General features: G+C 44.4%; 1 protein-coding gene across 1 annotated transcript; it reads left to right on the top strand.

Annotated features, from left to right (window-relative positions):
• Positions 1 to 410: 410 nt before the first annotated feature.
• Positions 411 to 9,205, top strand: GGCT (gamma-glutamylcyclotransferase). The gene is made up of 4 exons (XM_083868511.1): positions 411 to 554; positions 3,732 to 3,877; positions 7,007 to 7,142; positions 9,052 to 9,205. The coding sequence occupies exons 1-4, from the start codon at positions 432 to 434 to the stop codon at positions 9,199 to 9,201; spliced, it is 555 nt and encodes a 184-aa protein (XP_083724637.1). The 5' UTR covers positions 411 to 431; the 3' UTR covers positions 9,202 to 9,205.
• The last annotated feature ends 6,960 nt before the right edge of the window (positions 9,206 to 16,165 follow it).

Consider the following 16,165-nt stretch of genomic DNA (forward strand, 5'->3'; position numbering starts at 1 on the left):
CTAACAGTAGTGATGATTTTTCATAGAGCATGTAGATTTTGCACAAGGTGAAAGTTTTCTCCTAAAACGTGGTTTGTTTTCCATGCTGTGCAAACCGAGATTCAATGTTATGAGCTAAGCCGGATGGAGGAGGACACTGAGCCCCGAGCTCACGGCTGGGTTCGTGCACCGCAGCACCTCAGCCCTGCCAGCCCTGCCTCAGTCTCCCGGCTGGATGGAGGGATGGATGGAGGAAGGGATGGAGGGATGGATGGGGGGCGGAGCGCTCCCGTGCTGTCACTCCCCGCCGGGCGCTCTCCGGGCACCTTCCAGAGGCGCTGCGGCCGCTCCGCGTCACGGCCGCGCTCGGCGCCGGCGGAAGCGGCGGGGAAGGCGGGGCGGGAGGGCGGCGTTAAAGCGGCGGCGGGGCCGAGCCGGGCCGTGCCGGGCCGATGGAGCCGGGCGGCGAGGGCGGCTGCTGGTTCCTGTACTTCGCGTACGGCAGTAACCTGCTGCGGGAGCGGCTGCTGCTGCGGAACCCCTCGGCCGCGCTGAGCGCCCCGGCGCGCCTGCAGGTGCGTCAGCGAGCGGGGGGGCGGGGGGAGCCCGGAGTTCCTGCGGGGAGCCCGAGTGTCGCCGGGGAGCCCGAGTGTCGCCGGGGAGCCGCCTGTCCCCGCGGCTCCTGCGCTCCGGTGCTGCAGCCCGTCCGTCGGTCCGTCCCTCCCGCGGGGGAGGCCCCAGCACGGGTCCTCGTCAAGACCGTGGTGCCAGGTTCTGCACCAGTGCCCAGTGACAGGACAAGGAGCGATGGATGTGACCTAAAACGGAAGGAGTTTCACCTCAGCACGAGGAGTGACTTCTTTACGCTGAGGGAGGCAGGGCACTGAACAGGCTGCCCAGGGAGACTGTGGAGTCTCCTCTCTGGAGACATTCCAAACCCACCTGGGCGCGTGTTCCTGTGCCGTGTGCTTGAGGTGCCCCTGCCTTGGCAGGAGGGCTTGGACAGATGGTCTCGGAAAGGCCCTTCCAGCCCTGGCCATCCTGTGCTTCTCGGCCCAGGGCCCGCTGCCCGCAGCAGAAGGAATGTCTGTGGTAGAAAACCCCACTGCTGCCGGGTTATCCCACAGGGTTTAACCTTCCAGGCTGCCAGCCCTGACCCGGGGCCCGGCGTGTAAAGCACTACGGACTTTGAAACGGAAAGTAGCAGGAAGAAATTATTTACGGCGAGGGTGATGAGGCACTGGGAACAGATTCCCAGAGAAGCTGTGGATGCCCCATCGCTGGTGATGTTCAAGACCAGGCTGGATGGGGCTGTGAGCAAACCAGTCTGGTGGGAGGTGTCTCTGGTACAGGCAGATGGGCGCTTTCTCCCAGCTCTGCACATCTCCAGCTGACACCTTCAAACACCTTCCAGGGCAGTTCTCTCCCTGCCAAGGTTATTAAATAGCATTATATCAGCTTGGCTTTAGTGTGGGCTTGGAAACACGAGCTTGTGGCCATTAAAGCTGTTGATGTGCAGATCTGTGCTACTGGAAGGATGCTTGGAGGAGCAGAGCATCAATTGATATCACTTAAAGATGACTTGAAGGTTCTCTTGTAACTGGCAGGAAATGATCTATATTAGAGTGTATGAAGAAGTTGGCATTAATAAACTCCTCACAGTCAGATACTTGGTGTCTCTTGGGACTATCAACCTGGCAGCTGAGCCCTGTAAAGTGTGAGGAACTTGTAGCTACCCCTCCACTGAATGTGCTGTGAGTCCAGCACCTTGCAGGATCAGACCTTGAGGGCAGGGAGAAAGGCTCTAGTAGTGTGTGCTTATCTTTGAATAAAAGCAGGCTTCTTCAGCTCTCCTGGCTCTCAGGTCGATTTCCAGGTTAGCCAGGAAGCACCTCCTGCCCCGCTGCAGGTTGGCTGCCTCTCTAGCCGGCCTTTGACTGATTGCTGTGTTCCCTGCCGACACCGGGTGGCTTCAGTCCCTTGCTTCCAGCTGGAAAGTCACTGATGCAGGGAGTGAGGGACTGCAGGAAGGTTGGAGCTGATTCCTATTAATTGTTCTGTGATAGAAACTTGGGCTTAAAAAAGGAGAAATGGCCTGTAACCAGAGTGCTTTGGATCCTAAACTAAAGTAAAAACTTTAGTTAAACTTTAGCTAAAGTTCCCTCTAATGTTACTTTTTAAAGCTTTGTTAACCTTCAGCCAAAAGCTGCTGAGAACTGGGATGTGTAACAAGCACAGAAGGGATATTACACTGGTACTTAGAAGGACCAAAGACCAATCTCTTGACTCAAGAAAGTATCTACTGTGTTTTTTTCCATCTTCCCAGCAGTGCCTGATGCAGTTGCACACATGGTGTAACTCAGAATTTCCTGCTTCCAGAACCAGAGTGAACTTAGCTGTTTCTGTGCAATCTCTGTTGCTGTTTTTTGGGAGTGGTGCCTGATGATTTTATACAGCTCCTTGTAGATATTCAGTGCAGGTCAGGTCCAAGAAAATATAACTGGAGGAATAAAGTAAAAATTGGTGGGGTTTTTTTTCCCTTTTGACATTATCTTCTCTCTTTTTTTTTTTTTTTTTTTTTTTTTTTTTGAGACTGCAGTGAGAGTACTTGGTTCTGTCCAGGTATTTCCTTGGGGCTACCCTGCAATTACTTGTCCTTACCTATAACTTCAGTCTGAGACTTGACTGGACTTCTATGGAAATAACTTGGAGCATCTAAGTAAACCTTTTTCTAGTGGAATTGGTTAAATTGGGGACATTTTATGGGGCAGGAAGATGACTCTGTTGATGGAGTAAATGGTGGCTTTGCCAGGATTTGTCACTTATGCACACACACAAAAATTGATTTGTCTTCTGATAAGTGCTGTTTTTCTGTGTTTAAGCCTCCAACTGTTTCATTTTTTTGCAACCTTTTTTCTATATCTATTAGGACATATTACAAAAGAGTGATGTGTCTCAGAGGGAATATTAATGTGTACATGTGTGTGTTTCAAATCAAAACCATAGCTTCAAGAGAGTGGTAATAAGAAATACACAATGCCATGGGGTTGCATAGGTTTGGGTTTTATTTTTGTTGTTAAGAAGGTAGTCTTCCTTAAAGCTTGGTGGTTTGGATTTTGGGAGGAGAGAGAGAGGAGTTGTTCCCTTCTGTACTGCTAGGGAAGAATCTACAAATTGGCTAATAAGTAGGAGAGGATACTGAGTGTGTTGAGTCAGGTGAGAAATTACACTGATGCCATTCAATAATCCATTATTCTCTTTTTCATATATACTAATATTTGATATTGCTTGAAAGAAAAAGTGATACTTGTTTTCTAAAAGAATGTTTCTACTTGTAAAAAGCTGAATAAGCTCACTGAAGAAGACATATACCTTAACTTAAAAATACCCAAGAATGTTCCAGATGAGTGATGAGATGGCACAAAACAATGTAAAATACAAGGGATGGTATTTTATAATTGGGTAGTCTTATTAGTGCATGAGGACAAGACCCAAAGCTCACCATCTCATAGACTTCTTTACTTTCACTATTTTCCTGGATCATGCAGAGTGGCATTTGAGTCTTGTCACAAAAACCTGCAAAGGATTTGTCACCAGGTAGGTGGCATTAGGTGGCACCTGTCTGTTCTTCCTTCTGTGTCTCCAGCTGCCTACATGTACTACTGTCCTTTGGCTGCCCCTTTCATGTCAAGAAAAGCCAACAGCCCTTATTTTAAGTGGAAATTGATTCTCTGCATTGCTTTCATTTGCAGGATTTTAAGCTCGAGTTTGGCCATCATCAAGGCAGGACAAGTTCTGTCTGGCATGGAGGTACAGCCACCATTGCTGAGAGCCCTGGAGACGAAGTGTGGGGAATAGTGTGGAAAATGAACACTTGCAATTTAAGTTCGCTGGATAAGTAGGTGACTTAACTTCTGCTGTCTTCTTCTACGTTAGAGAGCAATTGAAAATTAGTTAATTTTTGGTAAAGAGCTGTGTGGAAACTATGGTGTTGGAATCAAGAAGATGCTTTTGATTTTAACATGTGAATTCTATTTCACAGTATATGTATTGACTTCTGACACTTCTGTGATTAAAATAGCTTTGTTTTCAAGCTAAAGCTACTTTTAGGGGTATTTTAATGATCTCTGGACCTTGATTTGAAGTTGATTTGTCATCCTCCTCTTTCTTTTTTTTTAACCTGTTTTCCAAATTTCCTGTCTCTTATAAAATTCTAAAATCTATAATTGTCCTATGGTGTTTTTCCCATTACTTTAGGGAGAATTTCCTTTGAGACTGACATCAATGTCTGCCTGTATACATCTGCAGACTCCAGCTGAAGCAGAAAAGGAAGGGATAAGGACAAGATTGCAGAAGAGAGGTCTTTAATACAGGCAAAGGGACCTTTTGAGGGAGTTATTTAACATGTCTTCTCTTCTAAGGATGTAAACTTTTGTGAACTTGAGGAACATCCAAGCAGGGAGTGGGGTGTTATTGTTTCCCCATTTGAATGGGAGAGCCTGACTGCACCTTCACAGTGCATGGTGAAGAATGTTCTACCTGTGCCTGATAATTAAGAGACATTCAAGGAACCCTGAGCAAGCTGCTTCCAGGCTGAAGTCTAAAAGACCACCTGGTTAAATAAAGCAAGGAATAGCATGACTTCTTGCAGGGTCTGAGGCAAGGCTTAGAATGTAATCTCCAAAACTTTGCCTGCTGCCCTGTGCTTGTGTGCTTGTGTGCTGCTTGTTGCAGCTTTTGAGATGTGCCTGCACATCACGGTGCTTCTGGTACACAAGGATTGTCTGTTCAGAGCAGTTCATCACTGGAAATTCCAGTAGAAATCTGGGCTAGTGAAAACAAGGGAGCAGGGCATAGAAAACCCAGTGAAAGCACTATCACAAAACTGTTCTCCTCCCTCTGGTACTGTTGCAATTTCACTGTGTAAACATGTCCTTAAAACCCTGGCTGTGAAACTTGATTCCAATGTGCCTTTTGTTGCCTAGGGTGAACCTGAACTACAACAGAAACTGTTGCCCTAGTTCTGTTAGCACCTAATGGTAATGGCCACTCTGAGCACTCTTGTCCTGGCTGGGAGTGTTAGCCTCAGGAAAGAGGGCATGGGCATCTAGTTGGCATGCTTGTGCTTGGGGACAGCTTCACATGTCCCTGCTTTACCATCTCAGTTCCTCTGCTCTTGCTTACAGCAGCAATTAAACTGACCCCCTTCTGCTGACCTTTACTTAAAACTCCTGATTTCCCATGCTTTCCTGAAGCATAAACTTCCTGAGTATGATGATCCTGTCTGACAGCATCTGCTTTTGTGTTTCCCCTCCATGGGGACAGTATTTTGGACTTTGACTTCCCTAAGTGTTTACACACTGTTTACAGAGGGTAGGATTGCAGATCCCTGGTATTTGTTTGACAGGGGATAAATTTCAATGCTTGCTGAGGTACTAGAGACTTGAGTGCTGGAACACCACCAAAATCTGCAGCATGGACACTAGCACTATAGATTACTTTTTTCCCAGTTGCCTCAATGATGTCAGGGAGGTGAACTGGAAATGGGATGTGCTCTTGGCTTTTATAATCACAATCAGCAGTAATCTTCTAAGAATCACTCCTAACCCACTCAAATGAGCTTGCAAGTGCTCCTGCTAAAGGTCTTGGGATCCTTTGGCTGCATGCAAGCTGATATATTTGTAGGTTCTCCACCAAGTTATTTCCTGAAATTACCATGTATACCAAAAAAAAAAAAAAAAAAAACGCCCACCTTTTTTTTATCCCTCCTAATCTGGGTAAAGCTTTGTTACCCAGAAGAAGAGGAGGGAATGTGTAATTGAGGCTGCATCTAATTAGTTGAAATACTAACAAAACAATGCAATATATAGAAAAAAATGGAGGGGAACCTTTTGCTTAGATGGCAGAAGTCTTTGGCTTCAGATTAGGGTTTTTTTGCTGTCTCACAGTCACTTCTGTGGGGTTTTTTGTCCCCTGTACTTCACAAATCTGTAAGTTACAGACAAAATCATGACTTTGCCTCGTAGAATCTAACAGTGGATGTTACTAAACAGTTTTCTGGCTCTCACACAACCATGTGACTTATTTTGTAGTCTGTTGGCCTTGAATCTGCAGTTAGCTTCCAGTCTGTACTTGCATTAACCTAGTTACTCACCTAACATGGCCCACATTATGTATGTTAAATGACTTGAAATCATAGCAAGTCTTTGAAAAAAAGATGAATTGTCAAATTTGTATTGGACAAGCAGGGTTAAAACCGTGTTATGACTCATAGCTAAAGTACATCTAAAGTTAATTGTGCTATAAAGTCTCCTGTATTGCTTAAGCTTCTCATTTACTTCTTATGGTTGCCTCAGATTTTTATTAGTGGCTAAATGTCAGTGGTTGAAGACAATAAAAAGCCTTGGTTTTGAGTTTTTGTTTCTTGAAGCATGATTTTGCTAATTAAAAAAAAAAAAACAAACAATGTTTTTTTGCCCTGACTTAGCTCATTACTGCTGTGTACAAGTCTTTTGCAAGTTAAAAGGTGTCTTGGATTATTCATTGGAAAGTGCATTGCACAAGCTGTGCAAATTTCCCCTTATTAAAATGTAACACAATGGGCAAGATAAAGCTTTACAACTGTTCCTTTATCTGAATGGCAGTTAAGGAACATGTGTCTGGCTCATCAATTCTGATAATCTTGCTTATGTTTCTCTTTCAGACTACCTGTCTTCCACAGTAATTAGTTTAGAAGTATTCTCCTTCTGACTTTGCAGGTTAATTACAAGTCATCATTTCTTACAGAGCTGAAATGATAAAAGTGAATGCTGCTGCTTCTCTAGAAACATTTTTTTAAATATGAAATAAGTTTGCACAAAAAGTATTGAAATATGTTTAGCTTTATTTGTTTTTCTTTAAGTATATTAAAGCATAGACCAGTGTCCTGCCTTGAATTCTGTTATAATAAATCCATATGTTTTATTGCATGGTTGGTTTGAAAGATGGATCAGTTAATTGACGTGAGAGGAATGTATGTCTTTTACAGGCAAGAGGGAGTTGAGGATGGCCTTTATGTCCCAATAGAAGTTAATGTCCACACTCAAGCAGGAAAGGTACTGACCTGTCGAAGCTACCAGATGAAGGACTATGTCTCTGGTCCCCCTTCTCCACAGTATAAAAAGGTAGGTGTTGCATCACTTTAATTTTGGAAGAGTGTACAGAAGTTCATAATGCAGTACTTCTGTGCTATTTAATAAGTACTTTAATTACAGTGGATGGGAGGCATGACTACTGTAAAGGTATAACAGTCCTTGTGCAATGTACCGCTGTGATGATGTTCACAGGAGATTGCTAGCTCTTTAATAGGCCTATTAAATCAGTTTGGGGTTTTTGATTTAGCTATACCTTACAGGAAGGCCCTATTTAACTTGTGAATTAGCTATGATTGGCACAAGGATTTCTGGAGGATGTTGTTCACATATATGCAGCAGTTCTCTGTTTGAAAAATTAATGTACTCCACTGAAAGGACAGAGGGAAGCTTCTGTGAAGAAAATACAGCACCTGGCTTGTCGTTTCCAGGACATGGATTATCCTTACTGTCTGGGAAGTACTTGCTATCACTTAATACAGGAGTGCAGCTGTTGCCTTTTACCAGACACATCACCAGCACATCACAGGAGTTGAGCAGCATTGCAGAGCACTGCAGGGTTCCCCCTGGATGGCTGGTGAGGCAGAAGTGTTTCAACACTCTTCTGCAACACTGACTGCACAGGGACACATGATCCAGTCACGCAGCAGGCCTGACCTGCTTAGCCTGTGAGATCTGTGCGGGCCCAGCCTGGGCTGGTGAGGCTGTGTGTCTGTCTGAGTGGTGCAGCTTCAGTGCTGCTACACAGACATCACTGCAGCTGGCTTTTCCTGCCTGAAGTAAAGAAACCAGGAGTGAGCCTGTTAAATCCCAAGTGTGCTGCCTTCTCCAAGCTGAGGAACTCACTCCTATGAATTGACTTTCAGGAGCACAGCTAAGGCCAGCTGCTGTGGGACTGCTGAAGAGAGGGCTTGCTTAGAAAGCAGGCTCTGCTTTTCCACAAACCTCTTCCCTGCCAACCCACCTCGTGGCAAGGCAGATCTTTAGAGCTTTTCAGGGAGTTAATACATAGTCTGCTGCTCTCTGTCAGCTCTCATTGGTATGCTGTAAGTGCAGACCTCCACTATGGGCAGTTTTATCATTCCCTCCTGGTCCTGTCAGGAGCAGTTGCTAGTTCTGTTCTTCTCCTCTGCCCCCAGCTTATTTTTTTTTTTTAAAGTTAACCAGGCAGGAGAGCTAAAAACTTAAAAGATGACTGCATCAGCACACAGTGATTGAACTACATCCATCTACTGTTATGCACTATTTGTGGCAAAATTCATTTTTTCTAGACACCTCATCCTTGAAATGCATGCTGTTAAATGCATGAAAGCATATTTAGAATGTTTATTTCTATATGCAAGCTTGCTTGGTGTCTCCTTTAAGCTGTGTTCCTACAACTTCCTCTCTTCCTCTCTCTGTTGCATCTTTTCTTCTGTACCAATACTTAAGTTTATTTTATGTATGGAAGGAAAGCTGCAGTAACAAACTAAAGAGTCTGTACTTTTTCACTGAGTTAAGTGTCTGTTTCTGTTATTCCTGTACCCTGTCTAGATACTCATTGTTGTCTTTTGGACAGCTTAATTTTAAAAATAACTACTTTTTAAATCTTTAGCCAACTTTAATGTCATACCTGAGTGAGAAGCAGCATATATTATTGAAGTTATCATGTCTGGAAGAAAGACTGGAATAACTGAGTAACAGCTTAATTACAGAGTCTTGTGCACTTCAGTAACACATCAGAATCTCAGGGGTAATTCAAAGCCTTTTCAGAGTAATTTTGTTCACACTGTTCTGGTATTCAGTGGTCTCCCAGAAGCCTTTGGCTATCCTTAGGTACAAATAGCACTATTTGAGATAAATTCTCTGGGTAAATTAAATGGTTCTTCCTACTCAAGTGATTGTTTGTAGGAGTCTGTCCTTTCTATTACTGAAGGCTTTTTTTTTTCCCTTTTAATTATAGGTTATCTGTATGGGTGCAAAACAGAATGGCTTGCCAGCTGATTATCAGGAGAAATTGGAAGCTATTGAAACTAATAACTATGCAGGACCAGTGCCAATCATGGAAGAGATTGAAGCTGCTATTAAAGCAGAGAAAATAAATTTTGCATAGAATACCTCTGCATTTGCTTGGCCATTCTCCTTGATTTAGATACCTCTCCTCACTGTGCTGATCAGCAGTTTCTTTATTTGTCAAGAAAAGATGAGTTTGCTCTGCATCTACAGTAAACCATTAGACATAACTTGCAGTCTGAAGGCACGCTGACATTGGTAACTTCTTTTTGTATGTAAAGCTTGAGTACATGCTGCAAGTACATTACAGATTCAGAAATTACCTTTCTGTAATTGTCATGCAGTGCTGCATGCAAATTTGTGCTTCATGTCCAGTTTACTGACCTTTTTAAAAGAAAAAGACCATCTTCATGAGTTTTAGCACCTGTTGTCCTCTGAGGAATGAGGGCTGCAGGATCAAGTCATCTGTTTGTTAAAGTTATATGTACACATGACTACGTTTGTTAGATGCAAAGTAAACTCAAAACTCTAAGGCTAAACCTTTTTCTCTGCTACTTCTCTTAATGGTTTAAAGCCCAACCTATCTGATGCTGTGGAGTTCCTGTTCCTGTTTTATAGTTAAGAAAAAAAGAAAAGTAGCATTTTTAAAATTCCTTCCATGTAAGTCCAAAAGGCAGCCTAGGCCTGAAGACAACATTCAGCAAAGCATCTCATTCAAACCATCACAGCTTCCTCCTTTCAATGTCTAGTGATTGTCATAGGTGAACTGGTTAGCTGTAACCAAGAGATTTTTAAAGAATTCATTTTAGTTTGATATTTCCAAGGGTTTCTTTTCATTACCTTTTTGATTGGTTTGTTTGCCTATCTAGGCCTTGGTCCAGTGAAATCAGAAAGTCTCCTTTGAGCCCTAGCACATTTATTCTGTGGTTTTGTTTCTCTGTTAAACCCTAAATGAACAGACTTGGTCTCTTGTGGGTTTTTTTTTTTTTTTTTTTTTTGTTTTTTTTTTGTTTTGTTTTGTTTTGTTTTGTTTTTTGGGTTTTGTTTTTTTTTTTTGGTTCCTTCTCCCAACAGCTTTGGCAATCCAATGCAAAACTGGAAGCTTTTGTAACATATTTATTTTCATGGTACTTTGCAACCCCTGCAGTTAGTCTGTGGGGAATGAGGAAAAATTGACAACCTGGAAGATGTCGAATCACTGAGATTTGGCTTATCTTCTCTACAGTGTATTTTTTTTCTCTTGATGTACAGAGAGGTGTAAGATATAATTGATGTCACTGTGTGACTGCTTAGATAAACAAACGATAAAATAACAGACCGACCATGTCTTCTCTGTATAAAAGGTTTTCTATAAACTTCTGCCAGGTGTGTGTAGCTGCTGTCCTGATGTAATATGCCTGTTTCCAGAACTAGGCACGGTGACTGCTGGAAAACATGGTACTTTCTGTACTAGCACTGTCTAGTTTGAGTAAATAAAATTGTGATTACCAAACCCCTGCCATGCCTGTTCAGTGTGCACCCCTCGAGAATATCACAGAATCGCAGACTGTTCAGGTTGGAAGGCACTTCTGGCGATGATCCAGTCCAACACTGTGCCAAGGCAGGGTCACCTCGAGCAGGGGACTCGGGAACACGTCCAGGTGGGTTTGGAATGTCTCTGGAGAGGGAGACTCCAGGACCTCCCTGTGCAGCCTGCGTTGCTTGTGTAAATAAAAACTGGGGCTGTGGGAGTGCAGCTGAAGCCTCCATCGGCTGTTCGTGTTTTTTAAGGGATGTAATGTCAGTGAGGAGCACAAAACTGTGCGTGAAACACTCCTCTGCATCAGCCCCACTCCTTCTGCCTTACCCTTACCTTGCACCTCTGGGCTTTTCAACCTTTAAACAGGTGAATAAAACAGAAATAACACCCAGCAGTGTCCTGGCCCGGCGGGAGCTGGACTGAGGGAAATGGTCGCTGCCGAAGCCCCCCCGGCACCTGTCGGGGCAGGAGGGGCGGGCGCGGAGGGGAATGCGATGCTTCCGAATGGGAAACCTTGGGACATTCCTGGGCGGGGAGGAGCCGGTTCCCGCTGGGGAGGAGGAGAGGCCGCGTGTGGGGCGGGCGGGGTGAGGGAAGCGCCCCCGGGCTCCTCCCTTGGCCGCCGTCCCTGGGCCGCGGTGAGTGCCGGGGAAGGGCTGGGGCTGCGGGGAGAGGGCTGGCGGCTCCAGTGCCCGCTTTCTGTAAAGCAAAAGTTTCTGCGGTACCGCCTGAAAGGCTGGCAAGCGGGGAGGGGAAGGGCTGCGCCGCTCCTGAGCTGGAAACTTTGGGGCTCCTCGGTGTTTTCTCAGGAGGGTCCCTCCCGGCCGGGGCCGTGTGAGGGGAGCGGGGGGCGGGCCGGGCGGCCTGGGGACGGCGCCTGCCTACGGAACTGCAGCGCTGCCCGGCCAAAACCGGGTGCCAGGTGCTGGCGAGGATGTGGTGCTCCTGAGGGCTGCCGGGGAAGGGTGGCCAGGTCCCGGGGAGGGAGGAGGTGGGAAGAATGCCTGGCTCCCCTCCCGCGCTGGCGCCCGCCCGGCTGCCCCGGCGGGAGCGGGTGCAGTGAGCCTTTTGCTTCCCCGACGGTGGCGGGTGCAGTGAGCCTTTGGCTGCCCCGGCGGGAGCGGGTGCAGTGAGCCATTTGTTTCCCTCAGAGCGGCGGGAGCGGGTGCAGTGAGCCTTTGGCTGCCCCGGGAGCGGCGGTAGCGGGTGCAGTGAGCCTTTGGCTGCCCCGGGAGCGGCGGGAGCGGGTGCAGTGAGCCTTTGGCTGCCCCCAGAGCCGCAGCGGAGATCCCGGTCCATGCGCGGACTCCGCGGCACTCGCTTAGGCCCCGGTGCTTTGCTCACCGAAGGCAGCTGGAAGAGCAAGAGGCGGGAGCGGCTCGCAGGGCGGGATGGTTTGGCCTGGCCGTGATTCCATCAGCTGCAGCTCTACGTGTGGGATTGGCTGCTGGCTGAATGTGAAAATAGTAAATTACAGCAGAAAAGCAGTTCCATGTTTATAGACAGCAGTAAATTGCCCCCTCCTTCTCTGTCTCTTAAAAAAAAAAACCAAACAAACAAAATCCCCAAGATTTCTCTGGTTGGACAAAGTTTCTTTGCTTTCTAGTAGTGGCTCCTTATTATTTATTGATCTTTTCCCACCAGAAAGGAGTTACAAGGAAGCTGCATAAAGTCTTCTTGATAGGGGCTTCTTAATGTGTCCAAACACATACATAAAAGTTCTCTTTCTACACAAAGGAATCTGTTAAGATATGTAGGAACAAAACCTATGAGGGACGTGAATATCTCTGTCAAAGCCTGTGCCTTTTAAAGAAAAGCTTGTCATTTTACCAGATGGAGGCAGAAATAATTTCTTCTGTATACTTTTATATCTGTTGCTCTTCAAATAACTAGGGATGCTTACAAAAGCTTATGATACAGTCAGAGAGAGGGAGGAGGGAGGAAAAAACATTGAAAGATGCTGATCTGTGACTCCAGAGTGATGCAAAAGCATGTGAGTTGTAATGGATTTACAGGAACATGGTGTTAACATGTGGCTCCCTGGGCATTTATTGATGTATGTAGCATCAGTGATGAAAGTTAGAGATTGTGAAGCAGGGTGTGATGAGAATGCTTTAATTCACACAAACAGAATAATTTAAGATCTGCACAGGGACTCTGTACAAGCTCTACCAATGCACCATTTTTGCTATAGTAATAAAAGGCTATTTTTTAGTACCTTTGGGAATACACTGCATTGATTCTCATCAAACATGCAGACTTTTTGTGTAGCATATGTGCCCATTTGCCTCTGATTTCTGCATATTTTTTACTGCTCTTGACATAAGTAAAATAGCTGAAGTTCTTTTAAATGTCATAGCTGCTGTGTGGAAATAGGTGTTTTATTCACTTGTTATAGTCATAGACTGACTGCTGTTGCATGCATGATATAAGATGTGGAAAATCAGTCCCTTTTCTGTCTTTCCCAATGATAGAAAAAAGCTGAATTTATACTGGCCTGACAGAGTCCAGATTACCAAGCATAGCAAAATTTCCAGTTCTCCTCTTTCTGTAATGACTCTGTAGTGAGGAACTGGCACTGTAAAATAGCTTCTCTTGGAAAACAAAGCCAGCTCTGAGACACAAAGGGCACAGGGCTCCATTTCATGTGAAATGGAGCATAGTTTTCACACAGCCACCTCTGGAAGAGTGATTGTGTTTTGAATGCTACAGACAGAAGGCTGTGCTGGTGGGGACTCCACTAGCCCTGGGCTGGCACTCAGGTCTGTATGCTTCACTATTGTCCTGCCAGAGCTGGCTGCTAGGTGCTGTGTAAATCCTGGAGATATTCCAGCTGCTGTTTGCAGGTAACTAGGTAAGTAGCACAGGACTTTATTTCACAGGCAGTTTAGAGGAACAGTTCTTGTCAGAATAGCAAGACTGCAGAAGAAGTAGTATTGACTGATTATTCAGCTCTTCAGAAATGTTCTAGATTGGTCTCAAATCAGTCGCTTTAAGGGACAGTTGTTAATTAAGTTGCTCCTTGTATTGCCTTTACTGCCTCATCCTACACAGTCTCCTTGGGAGCAGCCAGCCCAATAAGGGCTCAGTTCCCAGCTGACCCAAAAATTGAAATGTTTTTTAGCTGTTCTGTAAGATCCTTCAGACCTTTTATCTACAGCATTTACCTCTGACAAGACCTTGTTGGAACAAACCAGCACATTCTTTGCTGCCAGGGGTCTCGCAGCAGTGGAACTGGAACAGGCATCACAGTTTTGTTAGAAGAAAAAGCTAGGAGATCTCAGTAAAAAGAGGATGTGAGGAGGGCAGGGCCAGGAAAAGTTGCACAATGCTGAGAGTAGAGGGAACTCAGAGGAGACACGAGATACAAGTGCCAGTGCCTTCAAGCAGAAGGCATCGGCACCGCTGTAGTTTATTGACATGGTTTGTACAAGACCTTGCTGGAAGTACTGATGCTTTTACTGTACCTCTTACTATGACAAATTTCATTTCCCTTTTTCATTTCCCTCCTTATTCCTGGCCTGATCCCCATCTTGCTTCCTCTTTTTATTCTCAGTTGCACAGGTTTATGATAGGATTGCTTGCCACACTTGTAGTTTCTTCGCATATAATTTCAGTCCCCATCAACATTTCATTTGGCAAAGACCCTTCGCTTTCTTCTTGGCTTTTACAGCTAGTGGGTAAGTATTCTGCTCTCAGGTTCTTTTCAATTCCTTCTGCCTTCTTCACCTGATGGACTTTGCTGTTCTCAAAATGGCTTATTGCATTTCCTCCCCAACATCATCGGCAACATCTTCAGTAAGTAATTGGGTTTTTTTATTTTTCCTCTTAGGAACAAGAAGTCCATTCTGTTCCCAGATAGGAAGCTTTTTCCTATGAGTGTTTCTCCTGTTTGTCTCCCCATACCAGACTCCTACTTCACTCAGGCATCATCTGTCTTGTCTGTCTCCATTCCTCCTTAGGTGTTCTGCTGTTTCAGCTACTCTGTCAAGCTTGCAAATCTTTCCCTTTTTCTTGCTCATATCTCCAAATAGATGTGTTCACAAGCTGTTGCTGTTAGAAGAGGTGATCTGTTTTGACCGTGACTTGTAAGAGCCTTAAGGTGTATTTCAGAAATATGATTTTATTCCCTTCAGCCCTTTCAGAAATGGAAGGCAGTAGACTGAGGTGTCTCACATTAGTGTATGTCTCAGTCTTTTCTAACAGCATCCCCATGACTGATGCAACATCAGTCACACAAATTGCACTGGTATTGAATCCAGCATCTGGAGGGCCCAAGATAAGGCAAAGAACACTATATATACTCTAGTAAGGAAGTGCTTTCAATGCCTGTTTATAAGCTGCATAAGCATTTACCTTTAAACATACCAGATGTGTAACCTAGCATTGTAAAACTGACAGATCCTTCCAGAAGAGACATGGTAACCTTGTGTTCCCTCATTGAAGTGCTAAGGAAGCTGGGACTCTTTCTAGAAAGAAAGGTGATGGGCTTGCAGATAAGCTGGAGACCTCATGTTGTCATTCACTGGCCTCACATTTTTAAAAACACCACCAAAAAAAACCCCACCCAAAGTAACAAAACAAAACAAAACAAAAAAACAAAAAAACCCCAAAAACAAACGAACAAAAAAACCAACCAAACAAACAAACAAAAAAAAAAAAACCCAAAAAAACCACACAAAGCCCTAGTGAAACAGAATAATGTATGTCAATTTTCTTCATATAGTTGATACACTTTGCTATGAATACATGTAGCAGAAGTCTTTCTGTTCCAGCACCATTTAAAGGGTTCAGCTCCTAATCTGGTATGGATTTTCTTAGTCTGTAAATAGTAGAAATTTCCATTTTTTCTTACTAAAAAGTACTGATGAAAAGTACTAAGTAGTCAAGTGCTGGATGGTGTGAGGTTTTGCATTAAATTTAATATTGTCATTGAAAATATCACCAATTACTTCATCATGCACAGAATTCATATTGCCAGTCCTGACTTCCCTCCTTGGCATTTTTGTTCTTTCTTCTTCTCTCCCTGATGTTTAGCCTCACTTTATACTCCTTTTTGCTTGGTTTCTTGTTTTTCCATTCTGCTTCAGATGACTCTATGTGGAAAGGGAACATGCTCTGTCCTGTAGCATTTGTATGCACACCCCTTCCAGTAGCAACCATGATTTGCACTGACTTGGACATAGTCAGATGCAGGGCAGACATCTTTGAGACCTTCTGGTCATTCCACATTTTTCATGTTCTGTCCTGCTGTTGTATGTCTTCTTTCTTCTCTTATGCTCTTTGTAGATGGAACTGAAATAGTGAAGAAAATACTTCTATTTGGTTTGTACACTTGGCAGCATGTTGGTTCGTTCTTATGGCTTTCTGAGTATTTGTCTCAGTTCTTCTTACAAAGTAGCAAGAAAGAAAAGGCATTATAATAATGTGGTCTTAGAATAGCCAAAGCAAGCAGGGAATGTTGGGTGGATGCAGTATCTTGAAAGAATAGGGTTAATATTTTTATTGCATGTTTTAAGATGATGCTGTCTCTTTAACTAAAGCC

The sequence above is a fragment of the Zosterops lateralis genome, assembly GCF_965231275.1.
Source record: "Zosterops lateralis genome assembly, chromosome: 1".
NCBI classification, from domain to species: domain Eukaryota; kingdom Metazoa; phylum Chordata; class Aves; order Passeriformes; family Zosteropidae; genus Zosterops; species Zosterops lateralis.